This window comes from Ailuropoda melanoleuca, chromosome 4, assembly GCF_002007445.2.
Source record: "Ailuropoda melanoleuca isolate Jingjing chromosome 4, ASM200744v2, whole genome shotgun sequence".
Taxonomy (NCBI): domain Eukaryota; kingdom Metazoa; phylum Chordata; class Mammalia; order Carnivora; family Ursidae; genus Ailuropoda; species Ailuropoda melanoleuca.
Window position 1 is genome coordinate 72,470,325 of NC_048221.1, and position 21,713 is coordinate 72,492,037.

At 50.2% G+C, this 21,713-nt stretch overlaps 1 protein-coding gene across 1 annotated transcript in view; it reads left to right on the forward strand.

The window, feature by feature from the left end:
• Positions 1-21,713, forward strand: part of EPAS1 (endothelial PAS domain protein 1) — an 82,756-nt gene that overhangs the window by 32,936 nt on the left and 28,107 nt on the right. Inside the window, exon 2 of the mRNA XM_011237191.3 lies at positions 13,327-13,517. Within this exon, the coding sequence (XP_011235493.1) occupies positions 13,327-13,517 (191 nt within the window). The remainder of the gene's footprint in view (positions 1-13,326; positions 13,518-21,713) is intronic.

Consider the following 21,713-nt stretch of genomic DNA (forward strand, 5'->3'; position numbering starts at 1 on the left):
AGTGGTGGCTCTGAAAGGGCAGGGTTTGGAGCATAGGAGAGGAAAGATCACGTTTCAGGTGGAAAAAGCTAACTGGGTGGCAGAGAGGGGGCTGGGTTATGGGGTCGGTGTGAAGTGTGGTCTGGCTGGAGCAGGTAGGGTGCTGCTGGCTTTGGGGAATGGAGAGGCCTTGAGGGACATCTACAGCTTGGGCTTCATCGTGAGGGCAAGAGGGAGCCACTCCTGTTTTTAAACAGGGCAGTGACATGCTGAAATGGTCTGGGGGCAACAGGGATGGATTGGTGAGCTGTTCCTTCCCCTGAGGTCTGGCTGGAATTGTAGGCTTCTTGATCAGGGAGCAAGGGGACACAGCTAGAAGATGGGGGCTAAAGTCTGTGAAAATAAACAAGACACCACTGGAGCCACAGGAGGCGTGCGCCCTTGCTGAAGTTTGCTTTTCGTCCCATGGGGTAGCGTTTATGAGTTACTGCTCAGCGAGAATGCCAAGGCTCCAGCCCGTGGTGGCCCACGAGTTGCCGCCATATTTAGAGCTCCTCGTAAAGGGACTCATTTCCCCTGGCATAACTGCCCAGAAAGACGGGTTCTCATACTTGCTGTCCAGTGCAGCTAAAGCAGAGCCAGCAGAAGAGGGGTCCAGGCTGGGCTCTGCACTGCCCATCCCCTGGCGCCTCGGACACGACCTCGTCAGTGGGGTAGGCAGCTATGCCATCATCTTACTTCAGTTACCAGTCCTTTTGTTGTTGAAAGCCCTCCTCTGTGCTTGGCACCTTGTGGATGCTTAACAGTGTGGAATGAACGCATCCCCACCACTCTGACTTTTCCAGCCTTGTAACCTGCTCCAGCCTGTCTCCTGACTCCTGGCCACCAGCCCCCCCCCCATTTCTTGAGCAGTATCTTTGTCCTTCCTCCTGCCCCCCAATTGCCCGCTCCCCCCGCCGCCCCATACCTGAGCCTCCTTCACACCCCGCCTCCAGCACCCAGCTCTCCCTGAATTGTTCAGCCCTGTGGACTTTCTCCTGGCACACTTGCATCGCAGCGGCTGACTGCCAGGCCAGCCCTGCTGCACTCGACTCTGCCCTTCGCCGCAAGCTCCCGGAGGCCAGGAGTCGTCATTCCAAGCTGCATGCTACTGCTCCCAGCCTGAGCACACGGAGAGGGGTTCAGGAATACTTGCTGAGTGAGTGGAGAGGCAAGGCTGTTGCTGGGGAGAACAACCCCGTTTCCCAAATTGCTCAAGATCATCATTTGAGAGCATGATAGTAACTTGGGGAAGACTGGCATTTCCCGTGGCTTTTGATGACTTCTCTACAAAGGAATGGAATGTAGCTTCCACAATGTGCAGGAACATCTCCCTTCTCGTCATAGTATGACTAGGACAGGCAGAATGGGAAGAAAGCAAGGCCTGGCACTTGGCCATAAATCAGATCCCACAGCTCTGGACACGTGACCATGTAACCTACTGAAAATCAGAGGAAGCCTAGGACAGAAAGGGTCTCTGAGTTTTTCTTTGGGTTCCTCTCCCTCTCCTTCCCCCCCACTTTGTCTTTGCTTGCTTTCTTTTAAGTAGGGAAGAGAGAAGGGGTTATGGGTTGGGGGGGGGAGAAAGAGATTCTGTCTCCCCACCATCTCCCCTTGCTGTTTTGAAATACTTTAAATACCAGGCACCAGAAGTCCTGGGTCAAATTGGGATTAGTCCTGGGTCTTTCACTGTTAGCATACGATCAAGCATCAATCCCTGTTCAAAGACTAAACAGATGTTCTTTGCTTTGAAATTAATGTGCCTGGAATAAAGAGGAGAGAACTGACCCTTAAAATCCTATTCTATACATGAAAAGAGTTTGCAATGATGACCATCTCCTCCAGTTAGGGCTTTCTAAATGTTTTCACCCGGTGTGTGTGATGTCACTGCCAGGGGACTTTCTGCCCCCTCCTTCCTGAAGCTACCCAGCGCTGGCCCTGGAGGCGGCCCCGTTCTGTGTTCTCATGACACAGGAATTATTTTTGGCATTGCACATATTTTCTCTAACGTTCTTGCCCGCCCCCTCCCCTCGGTTGCCTTTTGAGGAGCAGTTGTTTGGGCAACGCCATGCAAATCGGGGGTTAACTCCGTTCAGCGTGGCAAAGAGGGGGGAGAGGGAGAGAGGACTGCTGCCTTTGCCTCCTCTGCGGCCCCCAGCCCCTCTCCCTGGCTCATGAAAGAGCCTGCTTTGACTAGGCTCTGTGCTCACCATTCATCTCCTTTGCAGCGAGCCGAGGGGATATCTAGAGGTGACGCTGGGGGCTGCACCTCGGGGATGGCATCTTAATGACTCGACTTGGCGGGCGTTAGAACAGCCCCATTCAGAGTGAGTTCACTCCCTGTGCAGTTGGCTCTCTCAGCCCCTGTCCATAGATGTTCTCTTGTTCACGCTGCATGAGGAAATGGAGGTTTCCAAGTGGGAAGCAGGCTTCCCGGTGCTTTAACTCTTCAGTGAAGGGAAGAGGAGCTGCTGAGCACTAACGAAAATCTCAGCAGGCCCAGATGCAGCTCCTAGGAGAGGCAAGGCCCCGGGGCTGGGGGTGGAGGCCAGGGCAGCTGGGATCACTTTTGCTTTGGGCCCCAAGAGGGAAAGGAGAGAGGAGTAAAGGGCACGCCTGAATTGTCCTTACAATCAGTTAGCAAATATTTACCCAGTTTGTCTGCGCTGGGCCAAGGTCCCACGAAGGATGCACAGAAGTCAATGTTGTGTCTGTGCCCCCCTCCCTGCAAAACACCAAGGTACTTATGGTCCAGTTATAGCAGCAGGACGTTGGCTTAGAAAAGCCAGCAAGACAGGGAGGCCTTTAATGAGGGCCATTGAGTCATCTGGGCAGGAAGTGGGGGTTGTTGGGGAAGCATCTGTGGGTAGCAGGGCTTGGACCGGCCCCGAGGGATGGAGTTTTAAGAAATAAGAGGGGGTGAGATGATGCGGGTAGGGAGGGCCCAAAGGAGGACAGGGACATCCACATGGGGCTAAGTGGAAGAAACCATAAGGAACTAGAAAAAGAGAGGAAGATTCCTCCTGGCAGAAGAGAAGATCTGGCCTGTTAGACTTCAGGTGGATTTGGCTAAGGATGGCATCAGGGTAGTACTGACCCTGTCACCGATGAACTCTCCATTGTGTCCCGGGGTGCGGCCACAGACCGGTGGAATCAGCATCATCTGGGAGGTTATTAGAAATGCAGATTCTCAGGCCCCAGCCCACATCTACTGACTCAGAAACTGTAATCAGATCTTAGAGTGATTTGTGTGCAAAGTCAAGTTTGAGAAGTGCTGGTCTGTACAGCTCTAGTTCAGACCCCAGATTTCATTCAAAGAGTGGGAAACACACATACACACACACACACACACACACACACACACACACATATACATACATACATACACACACGTATCTTTGAGTGTCTCTCTGTGGTATGGCTCTTCCTGGATGGAAACGTTTTATTCTGACTGAGAATTGGATTCAGATTCTTACCAAAGACCTAGCACAGTGAGAGACTTTGAGGAATTCACAGAACAGAAATCATTTAAGTGGTTTTTATCCAATGTCTCCCATCTGTGCCACTTGGAACTATTTATGCTTTGAAGGACACCAAAAGAACAGATGATGGGTCCTTTCCCTTGGGAATGTGCACTCTCGTCAGAGGGACAAATGCTCCGGAAGGGAAATAAGTAGAGAATAACTAACTGGGCTGGCTCATACAGTGTGGAAATGCTGAAGCAGGATGTGCAGAAGTCTGCAGAAGTGAGGCCTTCCTGGAGAAAAGGGGCTGCGGGAGGCCCTGGAGGATGGGGATCTGTTACCCAGGCCTGGTGAATGGAGGGCATGGGCTTCAAGTGGGACATGGGATGTGGGAGACCAAGAGCTTTAGAGGCCGGGAGCAGGGGGGAGGGGAGGCGGCTGGGGTAGGCTGCTCCTACCTTCCTTTCTCTAGATTCGCTGCGTGCTGGCGAATCTCTACATCTCATCTCAAGCACTTTTCTCTTGGTCTTTCTGCTGAGGAATTTCTCCCATTTTCCTAGCTGAGCACAGTGGGACAGGATCAGGGCGGCTGCACGTGCAGAGTGGCTTGAGTCCACACCACAGATCATGCTGTTGGAGGCCTGTGGGATCCTGAGGGAAGAAGGCTGCGGATGGATAGGAGCTTTAGAGAAAAGCCCTCGAGTGTGGGGAAAGAGCCCCAGACCCAGAGAAGTGGCAGCAAGGAAAATAGCGTGGGAAGTAGACATGTTGTGGTGTATGCAAATAATCATATGTGTAGAAACGTATCATTTCTATGTCAATTACACCGCATTAAAAAATTTTTAATTAAAAAAAATTGGCCTAGTGAGAATGAGACACTTTACCTGTGGCATCTGCAGACTCTGAAAGCAAAGGAAGAACTTTTTTTTTTTTTTTTAGACAAATATCTCCAAGCAGAGAAAATCTATCCCACTGGGCCTGTTTCATCAATGGAGGGGCTGACCTAGGGCAAGAGGGTGACCAGGATGTCCCCTTTGCTGCTTCCCAGAGCAAGGATTCATCCAATTAAGTATCCTTAGAGGGATTCACCCCCAATACACCCAGCTCAGCTAAACCTTTTGAACCTACAAGAGGGATCTGCTCATGGGCATTTCCCAGAAGGCTGCAATGTAATCAAGGGTAGAGGACTTATGGTCAAATGACAGGTTTGAGTGCTGGCTCCATCCCTGGGTGATACTGGGCGTGTCACTTGACAACCTCGGGCTCTGTTTCCTTCTGTGCAGAATGCCTGCTTTACAGGATTGTTTCAGGATGAAATCGGAGGTCGGTTGATGGGAGTCCTGTACAGTGGCAGGTACCATGTGTGGCCCTTTCTTCACTGTGGCAGCAGGATGCCAGCTTGCTGAGGTCAGTTAGTCTCTTGGCTGGAGTCTGCATGGTGGAAGGGGTCGAGCAGGAGCAGGCATCAGAGGCCAGAGAAAGCAGTGGAGGGCCAGGCAGGTGCTCCCTGCAGCTGTTTGCTTTCCTCCCCTTTTCAGGGGTGCAGATGCCACCAAGCCTTCTCTGTCCCTGCACTGGATGTAGTAAGATTGAAGGAGATGGGTACTTTACTTTCACGGTGGGGGAAGAGTCTTGCTCACCAACAAGGGCCGCTGTCTTTGCAGACCTGCAATTTCCAATTCCACCATCTCTCTTTGGGTGTGTTAATATGGATATGGCACGAGGGAAAGAGGAAGCCTAGGAGAACCTAGGTGACTGGGCAGGAAGAGAGGGAAAGTTGCTGAGAAGGTGTGCACATCCTGCTTTCTTTCCCTGCCCATCCCCCCACCCCGTACCTCCCTCTGCAGCCCTGCTCCATAGTGGTGGTCGTCAGCCGTGGTCCTGGAAACATTGTTCAATCGCCAGCTTTCAAGGGGCAGTCAGTGGGAGGCAGCTGTGGGGAGCTGGAAGCCAGCAGTGTCCGTGTCATCTTTTATCATAAAAAATAAATTAGAGAGCAACACCTGCCGCAGAGTGACCATAATGTTGTTTATAACACCTAGGAAACATGAGTGAACAATAGTACACTGGGTTGTGATATGCCCACACGATAGGATATGGCTGGCTGTCGTGAAAATTTTAAAGAATTCTTGAAAATGTGATAAAATATTAAGAAGCCATAAATCCAATGAAATCTCAATTTGTTTTATTTATACCTTTCTGTACTTTTAAAATTGCCTACACTAAATGTGTATTACCCTTATCTTCACCAAAGCATTTTTTAAAAAGGAAATGATTTAAGATAAGCAGGGTTATAGGAGGGTAATGAATAACGAAGGTCTGTTTGCAACTGTGTGACATGTCTGGTGCTGGTTGGCAGTGGGCTCTCCGTTCAACGGTCCTTGAAAACGAGCTCGGGGCTTTTGTCCCAGCTCCACACATTCCCATTGCCTTTCTGAGCTTCAGTTTCCCTCGTCTCTAAAATGGGGATGATGGTACCTGCTCTTTCCTATCCTGCTGGGTGAGATTTACAGACTGGCTCCTAAGTGCTGTGTCAACTGTAGTGCTTGGTACAGGTGCAGAGTGGTGTCACTCCTGAAGAAAGAAAACCCTGCTAAGGCCTGGGCTCGGCGCGGTACCCGTTCCCCACAGTCGCTCCACTCCTCGCCTGGCTTTTCCCAGCGGGGCTGGGGACTGCACCTGTCCTCGGATTATATGAGGAGCTGGGTCATCTGGAGGCCCACGCAGGCTGTACCAGTGGGGCTGCTTGGTAATTAGGTGTGCTGCTCTTCTCTGAGGCCGCCTGAAGCCCAGAAGCCCACTAGATAAGCATCTCCAGTGGGCCCCAAGCAGAACTGACCATTAGAGAGCCATGTCGGGTGGGCCCCAGACATCACTGTCAGCTCTGAATGCAGTCCAGGCCAGCTCTCCAGGGGCACAGACCATCCTCATGGGTCAGGGAGGCAGGGGCTCGGCCCCAGGGGAGGGGAGGTGGGGAGGTTGAGGTATGAGAGGCTTTCCAGGATTCCTCCTTCCAGGAAGGGATAAGTGGAGACATTCACTCCTGTTGTAGCCCTCATCCCTTATTTGTAAGCCCTTGTAAGCCCTTCTTTTAGGATTTTTGATGTATTAGTCTGTAGTATGTCTTATATCCCAGTGGGGCTTGGTCTCCTTCAGAGCAGAGCCCGTGCCCCTCACCAGAGATGTGCATGTTGAGGCAGATGGATGCATTTTTCCCCCCTCGTGAAGGGCTGTCTGATCTGCCCAATTCCTCCTGAATTTCTTCTGTGTTGACTGGTTGACGTGGATGCCTTTACTCCCCTCTATAATAGACTTATGTGCTAATCACTACTGCCTTTGGACAAACGTCAGAATTCACCCAGAAAGCTAGCCACCAGGGTACCACCCAGTTGTACGCATTTTTGCCACTCCTTTGGAATTGCCTGTAGAGCCAAAGACCATTCTTTGGAGTACCTTCAATTGCGGCAAGGCCTTATCTCGGAGGGCACATTTCATTCTTTCAAACAACTAACATCCATCCCCAGCCAAGTCTGGTGACTAAAGGAGGTGGGCAAACACGATAATATTGTTTGGGGTGGAAACGAAGTATGTTCTACAAAGTGTTATGACTGATTTTCTTGTGTGGCTCTGAAGTTAATTCTACGAGCCCTCCCAAAGTACTTAGAGCAATGGTTAGTTTCAGAAATAGACCTGAAGACATGTGATCCCAGACATGGAAGCCCGTGCTTTAGAAGCCCTCCAGGTGATTCTGCTGGGGGCCAGAGCTGAGAATCACTGCTGTGCAAAAACAGGACCAATACCACCAGAGGTTAATTGAGGATCCAATGAGATAGTCCATGAAATGCACCTCGCTCCAGTGCTACATAAATACCAGTTTCTTTTTCCTTCCACCAAAAACAAAAAAAACAGAAAACAAACTTTTTAAGCTGACTGCAGTAATGGTTCCCAGCCCTAGGTGCACATGGGAATCACATGGCAAGGTTTAAGATCCCCGATGCCCCGGCTGCACCCCAGCCCTATTAAATCAGACTCTGGGGGTAGGGGTACCACCCAGGTGTCAGTCTTTAGGGTTCCTCTGGTGACTCAAGTGAGCAGCCAGGATTGAGAATCACTCGTCTTAGCTCTGCTCTGATAGCGTCCAGGCAGCTATCAACCCCTGGGTGTGGGGGCCCAGCCGTTCCTCCTGTTCTCTGGGACCTGATGCTGCTGGGTTCCCTCCCTTCGGGTGGCCCTTGCGCAGCGGCCATACAGCCTCACGGAAGAGTCACGAGACCCCCTCCTGGTGACATTTGACGTTCATTTCCTCTACTCACACCCTCCTGTGAATTGGCACCAGCTTAGAATTTCACCACCAACCCGTAGACTGGTTCAGGCTGCCTTCATTAGCTTCAGTCCCCCCTGCCTGCTGAAATCCATTCTGCTTGTAGGCCAGTTAACTTTATAGGGTTAACAGGGCTAGAGTCACGGTACCCTGGTGGCCCACAGGCATTAGGCACGGAGTCCTGCTCCTGCTGAAGGTCAGGAGAGAATAGTTAATTAAGGAACCAGCCCCACTGGTGCAGCCGGGAGACATCCTGGGGGCCCCCACACCAGGCTGTGTTCACCTGGAAGTAAGCAACCAGGATCGTCTTGACCAAGAGCTCACAATGGTTTGATTATTGACTTAAGCCAAGCCTGGAGCCATGACCCAGAAGTGAAGGAGACATTTGTAAGATAACAAAGCTCTGGACACAGAGGTCTTTGCTGGCTGAGTTGTGGCCTATACCCACTGGAGCTTGAGATCAGTTTTGCTTTCTCTTCTGACTAGCTGCCTGGTCCTTAAAGGGTTGCTTCCCCTTAATCAGGATCAAATGTTTCAGAGTATGAGTTTCCACCTTGGGGAGGGTAAGTATAAACTTATAGATATTAACATGTCAAAGAAAAGGACAGAATTGTGTTCCCCACCTGCAGTGTGGAGAGGAACATTCCTACAGGCTGGACCTGCAGCCTTCAGGGAGTCACCTCGAGCACATGCCCTCTCTCCACACCGCAGCCCCACAGTGATGGAGGCTGCTTCCCTCTCAGGCCCACAGCACTGACCCCTGCTTCCTCCCACGCCCCATGCAAACTCCCATAGTGCCTCTTTATCCTACTGCTGAGTTTCCAGGTCTTTTTCCAAGCTGAGTGGGTACTCACTTAAGGGCAGAGAATCTTTATATCACTGTGGCCTTTTCAAATCTTAACCCTCCCCTTCTCCCCGTAGTGTCCGTGAGCATCCCATTTGTGGGCAAGTGTCTAACACAGCCTATAGCATGTCAAAGGTGTGCAATGAACAGCAGTTTCCTTGCTGCCAATGGGAAGATCTTTGATCTTGGACCCGGAAGAAGTCAGTTTGAGACAATGCCCTTGATCAAGTTACTGAATCTCTCTAAATCTCTGCCTCTTCATCTACTAAGTGGGGATAATAGTTCCTATCCCTCGGGGTTGTTACAAGAAACAAACGAGATAGCACATACAGGAGGGGAAAAGTGGATTCTGACCCTCAAGCAATGGAAGGGCGTTCCGTGTCCTGGGATCAGCTGAAATCCTGCCTCCCTGGGTAGCTTTCCGTGACCTTGCTCAGGCTGACTCGTTTCTTATCTGAACCATGTAGGCTGTTTATTGCCCAAACGTATTTCCGTGGTTAAAGGAGGTGTTTCAGGTTGTTGGCTCCCTATCAAGACTGCATAGCCCTCACAAGCAGGGTGCACTGTATCCGCTGTGCGGTTGCACAAGGCCCAGCAGGGAGTTCAGTCAATGCTTCTGGGTCTGCAGGAGGACACCGTTAGCCAGGGCCACACTGATGTTTTGTGTTCCGTACAAATATTGTGTGGGACCACCCTGTGGTTGCAGGAGAGCCACCAAGAAAGACAGGAGTAGGCATTCTGTAGAAAGAGCAATTTGGAGTAAGAAATAAATTTGAGTCTTTTTCTGATGATTTGGAAAACTTAAACCCCTGTTTTACGAGAAACCAGAGAATTCTAATGTGCCATGCCTGGAATTGTCATTAAAAAAATTGCTGGTCTGTTGCAGGTAGTTCTAAGACCTATCTAGGGAAAGAAAATCAAGTGCAGGTATTTTAGGAAATGAAGCCTTGCTGACCTAAGAAGGTTCAGCAATTTAACACAAACTCGTCAAGGTAGGCCTGACCCCCAGTTACACCTCCAGTCCTGGGACAGCATTGATTTGACGATGAGGAACAGCTGTTATGGCCAAACTCTGAGTGTGACTGACACTCAGATTTGCCAGATGTCATGATTGTTTTCATCTGTGGAGAGCTTCCCAGTACGTCCAACCCTTGTACACTCATCTGCTTTGATCCTGACAAATAAGACATGGGTCTCTCCCATTTTACACACGAGGATATCAGGGCACTGAGAACGTATTTTCTTGCCCAAATCAGAAGGTTAGATAGCCTTGTGGCCAGTATATCAAGCACACCAGTACTCCTGACTTCCAGCCTCCTTTTCTACTTGCTAAGAGGCCCAACCTGTGGTAAACTGCGTGAGGAAGTAGGCTGTGTATGCAGCAATTAGGAAGGCCTTACCTTCACACTTGGCGTTAATTATGCTGCTTCTTCAGTGTTGCTAATTAAATGAGAGCAGTGTTACACATTTTTGTTCTTCCAGGAGTCAACATTAGACAGATATCTCTGGGCTGTGTCAAGGTTAACTAGATAATCTAATTAAAGTCATGCTAGCCCCAGAGTGCAACTGTAAAAACAAGGCAGCTAAAATGGAGCTCTTGGCTTTTAAAGCAAGAGGCTACATGAGATTCTCAGTCTGTCTTTCTCTAAATGTTAGGATGTTCTGGTTTATTTCTTGCTAACACCGCTATCTCCTGGGGTTAAGCGGTGGAAAGAGTATTGGCCTAGGAAGAAATGGGTTCTAGCCCTCGCTCTGCCACTGATTAGCTGGATTGCCCTAGGTGAGTAACGTAGCCTGGGCTGGCCTCAGTTTCCGGATCTGTGAAATGGGCGCAAGAGCAATGCCTGTCTTGCCCGTCCACATGCAGGTTGTGAAGATGGACTTGGATGCGGAGCACCCATGTGTCTCAGAACTTCTAAGTGTCTGCTCACTGACTGCATGCTCTCCAAGGCAAGCAGGCATTGACTTTGTGACCTGCAGCAAGTTACATATCACATTTGAGCCTCTGTTTCCACATGTGTAAATTGTGCCCTCAGCACCTGCCATATTGTCATTAGGATTATAATGTCATATAGGTAAGGTCCTTGGTGTAGTGTTGAAGCACAAAAGCAGGTGGGAATAAACGTCTGCATGGTGGAGGGAACACAGTAGGACCCAAGTCTCAAACGCCATTGCCAGACAGAGTGTCAACTCCAGACTGCGTTCCCCACCCGCCCCGGCTCTTCTTCTCTGCCTTGTCTGTTCTTGCACTCCAAGGAAGGGGCAGTAGCAAAGGGAAACTGTGTGCCTGCAGATGTTGGCATTCATGTCACAGCCTGTGCTGGGGATCCTTTCTGCCCAGGATCACTTCCCTAGATGCCCTGATGACTGGTCATGTGCTGATGATGCTTTTGTCGGGGAGCACGAGTTGGTGCTAGAGAAAGAATCCAGCATCTTGGAGACGCTGGCTTTCCCTTACCTGCTGTCATGACAGACAGGCATGAAGTGTACAGTTTTAGTGTCCTGTCCCCTCCCAGCCTCCTTCCCTGTGCCAGGACGTCTGCAAGCCTTGAACAACTGCTCTCACTCCCCCCAGGGTCAGAGGTCAAGATTCAAATGCAAATGGGGGGGACTTCTATACAAACTACTGTTAAAGCCTGGGATGTGGGAGCAAGCTGACCCTAATGGGTTGGCTCTGAGAGAGTGCAGATGGTGGGGTACAGTACGGTATGGGCCAGGGTTCAGAGAATGGACGTGGGGGGAGCAGAGGAAACAGGAGTTCGGGAAAGGGAACAGCAAAGGAGAGGGGACAGGAGAAAACAGTTTTACCCATTTCACAGGTTTTCTGAAGGTTCTCCCTGCCTATCAACAGCCGCTGGATGTTCTCCCCACAGTCTGAGTGTATGACGCGCAATCCATCCAGGGAGCTGGATGGTCTGTTTTTTAAACATGTTGTAAAGTGAAGCAGTGCCCCTGCCCCAAATCTTGTCAACATTCCGTGAATCCCCAAATACCAGTCTTCTGGCCAGATGATAGGCTGCAAAACCAAACAGAAGGAGAAGCCGTGGCTGGCTTTGGAAATCTCAAAAGGGAGGACAGAGAGAGCTAGCTGGAGCTGGTTGGAGGAGGCCTGAACTGCATTGGACAGTTTATTGAAAAATATATTAAAAAAAAAACCATACAAAACTTGTTTATTAAACAAGAAATACAGGTTATTTATAGAAACACAAGAAAATACCGACAAGTACTTAAAAAAAAAGAAGAATAATCCCCCCAGCCTCCGTGATGGATAAAAGCCTGAATTCTGGAACCCACCTGCCTGGTGTAAAACCACTTCCCCACTTACCTGCGCGGGGGCTGCAGGTGAATTACCTCGCCTCTGTGCGTCTGTTTGTTCTTCAGTCAATGAGAGAGAACAATAACAGTCCTCCCAAGGACAGTTGTGAGAACTCAAGAAGCTAATGTGGTAGCTCCTGGACACAGTAAGCACTAGGCATGCGACGGCTGTAAGAATAACAGCTATTTTTATCTTCCTCTATTTCTAGACTTTCTCCTATGTAGTCTATAAGAAGGATTGTGTAGAATACCTACGTTTCTAAGAAAGTAGGTTATTTTATACTCTTCAGTAACATTTTTACTCTCATCATTGTTTTCATGGGCAGATTTGTTATTAGTATTAGCTAACATTGATTGCTTACAGTTGGGTAAACCCATGTCAGGATTTTACATAAATTATCCTATCCAATCCTCATACTCACTCTGTGGGATGAGTAACTATTATTACCATTCTACAGATGAGAAAACGGGGTCTGCACAGTTTAAATAGTTGACGTGTACAGAGCTAGCAAGCGGAGAAGTTAGAATTTCAATCCAGGCAGGCTGGCTTTTGAACTTGCCTGTGTTAGGACTTAACATAGCCTTTATGAGAAGATTTAGGATTTCTTTAAGATGTCCTGCAAGAGGCAGGTTTGGGTGTGTGTCATCTTTCCTTCTGTCCTGCAAAGAAGAGGAAAATGAGAGTGAGACAGGCTGCTAACTGACACCAGGACAAGAGAGAAAACGTGTTCGCGCTCGCTCCTTTTTAACCCTTGCCGGTTGGGCTCTGTGGGACACCAGACTGACAGATGTCTGGCTGACTGTTTCTTCTTGGGCTTGGGCTCTAATGGCATTTCCAATTTTTACCGTGGCGATCACTGTCTGATTCAAAATGGGATCTAAGGTCCAGTCCTGGGCTCCATGTTTTCTAAGTGCATTTCATCCAAAAAGAGGGCCTTGAAGCAGTTTTTCAGTGTGTTTTCTAGGGCCTTTGACACAGCCACCTGGGCAAGTGGCCACAGCCTCCTCCCACTTCCCTCGCCATCCCGGGGTCCCCACCCCAGTCCTCAGATAACCCAGGACCAAGTCCAGGCATTGCCAGTTGGTTAGTCAGCAAGTGTGCTCCAAACCCCCGCATGTGAAGCCCTGGTCTGGGCAGCACAGGAGTGCAAGAGGAGGCAGGCAGTCAGAAGCACAAACACACGCGAACGCAGGGCTGCCGGGGATAGCAGAGCTGCATGTGCTCGGACGACAGGTGTGAGCCGCATCAGCTCAGTGGGAGGGTCTGGCTGCACCAAGGTTTGGGGCGCTGGGGATGTCTTGACTAGGGGCATGAGAGGATGACAGCGACATTTCAGGGACTAACCCCTCCTCTCTGAATTCAGGAGTAGCTCGGAGAGGAGGAAGGAGAAGTCCCGGGATGCCGCCAGGTGCCGGCGGAGCAAGGAGACGGAGGTCTTCTACGAGCTGGCCCATGAGCTGCCCCTGCCGCACAGCGTGAGCTCCCACCTGGACAAAGCGTCCATCATGCGGCTGGCCATCAGTTTCCTGCGCACGCACAAGCTCCTGTCCTCAGGTGAGGCCGACAGTCCCCCGACCAGCGCGTGCTTACCCACGGGAGGCTCCCGGCGGTGCGGGAGTGGGGAGGCCCCTGGGAGGGCCTCTGCAGAACCTCCGTCCCCACGGGGCCACCACTGGGGCTTCGTTCCTTCGTACGGAACCCCTCCTTTCCAGCAGTGACCTTTACAATGAATACAGCCACAGGGTGGAGAGCAGGGACGGGACCGAGGGAGCGCATGGGCACCCAGAAGCTGAGGAGGGCAGCAAGGGCCGGGGAGCAGGGGGCGCTTTCGCCAGCTTCCCACTTGCCCAGCCGGCCGCCAGACCTGCACTCCACTCCAGAGCGTATCTTTAGGAAGCACGTTCATGCTTATCTGCCAGCTACCTTCTCCAGAAGGACAGCAGTGTGCCCGTGCACTCTTTTCCCTCTTTACTAGCCAGCGTGCCAGACACATCGTGTGGTGTCTCTGCTCTTGGTTTCCCCACCTGTAAAAAGGGGTTAAAAGCACTTACCACACAGGGCATCTGTGAGAAGGAGAGGAGGTGAAGTCTACTGCACCTGACCCGGCCACACTCCTTCACACGGCAGAGTCCTTGAGGGATCACGGCCTCCCCACAGAACCAGCTAATTCTCACCCTCCCTGGTATCACTGCAACTCTCAAGTTCACAAAACTTTTTTTTTTCCTCTCAGAGTTTTCTTCAAAAAACCATTTCCTGTTAGTCTTGACCAGAAAGAGGGAGCCTGGGGAGTTTTCCAGTTTCAGATCCTATGTGACAGTCCCGTCTGGTCTGTCAGTTTCACAAGGAAACTGGGCGGCAGGCAGTGCCTCTCCCCACGCAGCTGAGGCACTGCAGGTGGCAGCGTCCCAGTCGGGGATCCAGGCAGGCAGGGGAAGGTCCTTTTGTGCTTGGTTCTCAGTTTTCCTGAGTGAGCCTGGTGCCTTGGAGCTGGTTGACTCTGCCATCCTGTTATGAAGCGGCTATTCTGGGAAAGAAAGCCGGAGTGGAGGGAATCCAGTGCGAGGCGGGGAGGTCGGACCAGCATGTGCTATTCTGAGCCCTGGAGCACAGGAAGGATATGGGGAAAGAAAGACCTTCAGAAAATAGGATGACAGCTCTGGGTCCAAGACTTGGAGGACTTACCCTGTACTGCAAATCTGAAGACTCTCAGAAAAGTGCAGACAGGAGGGGGAGAACCAAGGGCAAAGACACACTCTATAAATACTTTCAAAGAAACAATGCCAGGGAATGGCAGATTTGTCATAGGTGCGACTGAAGGAGGGAACAGTGGCCTGCAGACACCATCAGAGGGCACATGTGTACCTCTTTCTTTAAAGGGGCTTCTCTTTCTGGACAGGTGAGGGCAGTGTCTGGTGGTGTTGGAATCCTCTTTACATATACAAAGAGCTTGCAGTGGAGGACTGAAGGAATAGACACAGACCCTCTCCCCACACTCAGAAGCATCTCTTCAACTTCCTTGTTGATACTTGAAATTCTACTCTTAGACATGAATGCCTTTGGCTACATCATTCTTCCTTCCAGCACAAGCCCCATTCCTCCACCAACAGAGACCCCAAAAGGAGTAATTTATGTGTCCTGGGGCACCTCTCGGGTTGAATCTGGACTTGTAGAACATTGGAAAATGATGAAAAGTGAGGTACAAAAATGTTAAGGTTGCTCAAAGTCGCACACTTAGGACATGGTGAATTTGCACCTGGAATGCAAGTCCTTTTGGATCTGCCTTTGTGAGAAAGACAGGCATGCGAGGGCAGGAGCATTCTGCAGACCTGGTCAGGCAAAAATGTTGATCAGGGCTCAGTGTGGGGGGATGTGGGGGTTCTTCCTTGGCAAGAGAATCAAAGTTGAGCAGAGGCACCTGGGGGCCAGCCTGGAGCAGTGGGGTGCAGAGATGTCCTCACACGTTTAGTGGGTTGTATCTATCCTTTCTCTTGGAGCACAGCATTCATTTCCATGCTCTCTCCCACAAAATCATCCTTCTCAGTGGTTCAGAGGCTGGCTTGGAGAGGGCCGTGAATCAGAGGCTGGGTCCCCTGTGCATATCTGCCTGCCTGTAGCCGCGTAACCCCCCCCCCACCTTCCCTCCCTCCCTGTGCTAGCCCCACCCCGGGAGAGGACCACAGCGAGACAGCACACATCTCCGCTCGGGAGCTGTTGCAAGTTGTGGGCACAAGCTGCCTGCCCTCTGGCTGGGCTTGGCCCCAGCCTGACCAGAGCCTCAGCATGTCCACTCTGGTCCTCTCTGTCCAGGAGAGAAATGACAGAAAAGGATAAGAAGTGTCTATATTTGGCCATCTGGTCCTGGTGTCCTTGACAGAGCCGTTCTCATAAAACACGCATCATCCAGGGGACGAGGAGGAGGTAGATGGCTCCTCAGTGCCCCCTTTCTCTGCCTTCTCTTCCAGTCCTGCAGCATGTTCTTTAGACCAACTGTGGAAATCATTTTCAGGAATTGCATGTGAGATGGAGTCCTTTTTTTTTTTCTTCTTAAATCACATTTTGCTTTTTCAAAACACGCAATCCAGTGGAAAGAAGTACAGGACTTGTGCGCAGATAGGCCCACACTGGAACCTCAGCTGGACGGCCTTCTTTACAAGTTTGTGAGAATCTCTTTACTACCTTTGAGCTTTACTTCTCGTCCACACAAGAGCGATACCAGTACTACCCTTGCAGTGCTATTTGAAGATGGAGAGAAGTGGCTAGAAAAGCCCTTATCCTCTTGCCTGCCATATCTGAGGCTCTCCGTAAGTGAGAGCTTAGAAATAAAAGTTATGATGAACAAGCAAATTGATTTATACTAAGTATAGGCTTCTGGAGAAATGATGTCAGCGGGAACCCAGTGGAAACACACTCTCGCGCTGTTTTCTTACCCACCTTTCAGCAGTGCCTATCAAAATGCAGAGTAGCCAAGTTTTTCCAAGTCAAAACAAACCACAGATTCATCACTGAGGCATTTCTAACAAAGGTGAGCACCAGGGTTGGCTGACTTTAAAATAGGAAATAGCTGGTTGCATACCTCAGAGTTCAAAAGGCTAAAAAAGAGTGGGTTTTGCTTTAGAAAAGTTTCTTCTTTACTTAGTAACATGCTTCCCTTTGATTTTCACAGTAGGCTGTTCTGTGTGGGAATGTTGGAGAGGAAATCTCAGCGCTGAGAAATTCAGGCTGGGAGTCGGGGCAGCCGACTGAGATTCGTATCACAGGAAACAAACTGAAACAATAGCTTTATGATATTAGCTTCCACGCTGGGCCGAGAACAGAACACACTCTGACGGGAACATCAGTGGAAATACCGCTTGATTGTCTTAAATCCTCTTTCAAGATGAGCTGCACAAACCCTGACCAAACGAGGGTCACTTCTGCATTCAGAGGGCATTAGACAACAGTAAATATGCAAAATTAGTTTTTCACTACAAAATTGATTTTTGGCTTCCCCACTCTCAGAGGCAGTGAAATCAAATTGATTTTACACAATTGTTAGAGGTCATTGTGTAGCAAGTTTTCAAAAGAGAAATGTCAGGTTTATTATTGATGCATTGGCATGAATGAATCGATTCATTCATGCTTTGCCCCACTCACCTTCCAAATCAAGGCCTTTTTTGGTCCTGTTTGGAGAAGAGAAGCAGATTCATGCTAGGGTGTTAATGGCTGGAAGCAGCTAATTTACAGTCTCTTCCAGAGATACTGACCTTGTTCAGATCACTCCCTTAACTTAAACCAAAAACGTCTGGTCAGTCAGCAGGTGTTTGCTGACCCCAGCCCTGTGCTTCATCTTATGAAGGGTATACAAAGAGGTAAGATAGGATAATAGGTTTTGTAAAGAACCAAGGAATGAATCTCTAATGGTGGACTTTCCAGGCCCTCTGGGAGGCCAGCAAGATCAGATGAAACACAGTGTCTTCTGCCAAAGATGGGAGGGTAGCCCAAGCCTACTGCCAGGTAATGGTAGTGGAGGTCTACGGGCCTCGGAAAGCTGGAGTGAGGAATCGGTTTTAAAAAGAAAGCCTCTGTCATGATGCCTAAGTCGTGACTGAACCAGGAAGATCACATCCACGTGGTTTTAAGAATCGTCAGAGCAGTCCTGGAACTTGTCAGAGGGGGACGCAAAGAAGGAAGGTGACCCTCTGCTGGAATAAAGACGGATCCTGACCAGCAGGGCCTTCTCACAGTCTGGTCTCAGAGACCTGGTCTGGAGCGTCTCCCCTGCCACCCTGCCACCCTGCCTGCTCACCCCAGATGCCTGGTTCCTGCTGCCCATGGGGTCCCACCCCACATGGGTGGTGCTGCCTGAAGGAAATGAGCGGTGCTCCGGAAAAAGTGCTCCGAAACCTCAGCCCGCGCATATCCTGGCTGTGGGGAGTCGTCATCAAAGCCTGTTTACTGGGGCTATTTTTAGCATTAAAGAATCTTGTCGTGCTCCCCAGGCTGAGCACGCTTGGTCTTAGCACAGCGCCTCTGATTCCGATGGCCCGCCCCTCTTCCGGGGGGTCGGACTCTGAAGGGTCCTGGGAAGCAAGTAACTGAGACCTAGAGCCCACGGAGATTTAGAGACCCCACGGGGGGCTTCTCGAGCACCTGCTGGGGGCTCCTCTTTATTTAGCACCAGGGGTTTCTTCTGGCTTGTGGTGTAACCTTACTGTGGTCTATCTTTGTCTTCCCCACTGGTCTGTAGATTCCTTGAGTGAAAAGATGGCTCTTACACCCTTCAGTATCCCTGATTCTCCCTAGGACGGGACTGAGCACACAGGGACAGTTGTTGACAGATGGCCTGACTGATTTCCTGCCTTGTGCCCAGCACAGGGCAGACACACAGTAGGTGTACAGTAATGGCGTAGCGAATAGGTGAGTTTTCTATGTGCCTGACACTGAGTCGGCGATTAATGATGCCGTAGGGAAGACCTGACGCTCCCAAGAAAGAGCAGGAGAAGAGGCAGACCAGCTTTCAGCAGAGGGTGACAGGCATGCGCCCCGGCCCCTAGGGTGAGGGTCTGCCTCCAGCCCTGCCCTTTTCACCCGCAGCCCCAAGCTGACAGGGAGCTGGCCAGGTTCCTTCAGAATCCCCCAGGAGGAAAAGCAGGTGTTGCAGGAGCAAAAAGTTCCATAGAGGAAAGAGGCCAGGTTGTCCCAGGGGTCCCTTGCGGCCAGCCCGCTGGCTTCCTGGTCCTCCAGCCATTGTGACTTCAGTTCCAAGATGTTCTGTTTCCATTCATGGTCCCTGAGCGCCCCTCTCCCTTCCTCCCACAGGCTGGCTGGCCTGCTGCTCTTGCCAGTTCACCACCTCCTGGAAGCAAGTGTACTGGGCACGAATGGAAACCAGTTCGGCTGGGTTGGAACTGTTAAAAACAGGAAATTTTAAGCAGAACTATTTCCTCTGGGCCTAGTTAACCCAAATAGGGTTGTCTTGGGATTACACAAGATTTTGATGTCAGTGTTGCCACTGAGATCAAAGAAATTGAAGAGAGAAAAAAATAAAAATCTTCTCAGTAGGCCAGAACTCACAGGTCTTTGCTGTCTAGAGAAGGTGGCCACCTATCTGGTGTGATTTAATGGCACTGGAAACCTCTCCTCACCCATCCCCAAGATATGTCACCACCTGCCTAAACAGTTGGATTTTCCCAGCATTAAGGGTCACTCATAGGACCTTGAGTCATGGCAGTGATTCTCAGCCTGTAGTCCTAGCAGCATCCGCATCACCTGGGAACTTGCCAGAAAAGCAGATTCTTGGCCCTCATCTGAAAACTACTGAATCAGGGACTCTGGGGAAGGGCTCATCCAAAGCCAGCTTCATGAGCGTGTGACCTATGCAGTCCCACAGGGCTCCATGCTCAGAGGGGCCCTGGACCTGGTTAAATTTTTCAACAAGAGGCCCCACGTGTCCCCACTGGGGCCCACGAGTTATGTAGTAGCCCCGGCCTCGAAATCCTTGCTTTAGCAAGCTCGGCAGGGGATGCTGGTACACGCTCAACTGTGAAATCACTGAGTCACATCATCATCTCTCCTAAAGCCCCTATTTAAATACGGCCTTTAGCTGGAGCACCAACGTTGGCAGTGGCCACACCCCCACCTAGAACTCAGACTCGTCATCGTCAGTTCAGCTGACTAGTTAGTTGGCAGAAACCCTAAGCAGGAATCAAGTGTGGGTATGTGTGTGGTATAAGGCCATCCCCTGATGGTCTGCCTTCCCAGAAGCTAGCTAGGGTGTGAAGAGGAAAGAATTTCCCTCCTTTGTTCTACCATTTTAGCAAAACAGAAGGGAAGTCACCGGGATACTACTCTCTGTAGCCCAACTCTGGGTTCTAAAAGAGAGCCCATCCCTGGATGGGCCTGCTGTGTTCCTCTGTGACTCCGGCACATTTGCTGATCCCATGTCCTGAAGGTGGCTGGTCCCCAGTGGTGCCACTGAAGCCCCTTGGTAGAAACATCTCCTAATTTGGATTTGTTCTTCTGGAGGAATAACAGCATATAGCCCAGAGCTTAAATTTAGGGGCTCAAGGGAAAAGAGAACCAAATAAACCCGGTGCCCTCGCAGAGAGGCCCTTGGACCTCATTTCACGGTATCCATGTGTTCTTTGCCAAGTGGCCCAGAAATCTAATTGCATTTTACATTCCCTAGAACAGTCTCAAGTTGGAAGATGCATTTTAGTTAAGTAAATGTTAACTTTTATAAAGGACAAATTACTCTCTGATCCCCTTGTTCTATAAATTAAATGAGGTCTACTTGGCGTGATGTTTGTACTGGATGAATGCAAATTTTTGTAAGTAAAGGTATGTTTGGAGTTAAATAATACAGTAGGAAAAGCAGGGCCAAAATAAAGTCTGTAGCCTGGGGACAACAGCCGAGGGCCTGAGAACTTTGGGACAAGAGCTGAGTCTACATTTTGTCGGCTACTCTGCAGCTAGCAGAAGTGTACTTGAAAGACTAGGGCTACTCACAGTGGTTGGTTGGGGGGGGTGTGGGTGCTTCCCCAGGTTGCCCCCAGCAGCTGCTTCTCCAGCCTGCCATGAGTGCAGTGGCGTCCTCATGCAGTTCTTGCCCCTCTGGTCTTCACTGTCTCTCTCCAAACCATCAGCATGCCATTGCCAGGTGATTCTCCCAAAAGCAGTGCTCTGAGATGCCGCTGCTCCAGGATGCCGCACCCACCTCAACAGCCCAATTACTAAGTCTGGGAAATGGAGCCTCCTCTTTGGCCAGATGGGTATCTTCTTAGTTCCCAGGGAGGGAGCTTGCTCCCTTGCTCTACCATCTCCATATTTGCCCAGTGTCTGCCCAACCCAACCTGGTCCAGAAAGTTCTTTTGCTTTGCAGAATGAGTGCCTGTTTTTCATGAACCTCTTCAATGCCCTTTATGTGGAACAGATGTCTCTGACCACCTCAAAGTGACCCCGTCTTCCTCTGAACCCATGAGCACTTACTGTCTACACTCCTCTTTGGTCACTCAGCTCTGTTGCCGCTGAGCTTTTACTTAGATTTGCGTCTCTGTGTGCTACACGTCCCCTGTCTAGTCTTTGAGCAACTTCAGGGCAGTAGTAGTATCCTAGAGGGAGCAGAAGGGAAGAAAAAGCACAGTGACTGGTGGTGCTTTTGGGCATTTTAAATGTTTATCTAATCCTTATGACTCAAAAAAATGGAAGTTATTATTTCCATTGGGCTGATGAGGAAACTGATGTTCAAAGAGGTCATTAGCCCAAGTCATAGTCTAATAAGAGGAATAGAACCTATGTCTATTTGACTCCTAAGCCCATAAATGGTTAGGAGTGTAGCTGCTGGATTCAGCTGCCTGAGCCTGCTAACCAGTCTTTACAGCCTCTGGCAAATGACCAACTGCGCCTCTCTAAGCCTCGTCTATAAGATGAGACAAAAAATAGTACCTACCTCACAGGCATTGTAGACATTATATGGTATGTTCAGTGCAGTACCTGATGTGTGGTCATTGCTCCATGTACGTTAGCAGTGAAGGTTATGGTTCCTAGTACTACCATGACTACTGTCACATCCATGACACCTGCTATCACCATTATCCCTAGTCCCAGAAGTATGCTGCCATGACAGCCTCACCACCTGCAGAGCCCCATCAGGGTGTCGTCTGTGTAGTAGTGCTAACCAAATACCAGCTGCTTGGGCATGTGGTAGACTCTTAGGTGGTTGGCAGTGTGCATTTCCAGAAAAGTCCACGTAATGCCCATGAGGCATCTCTG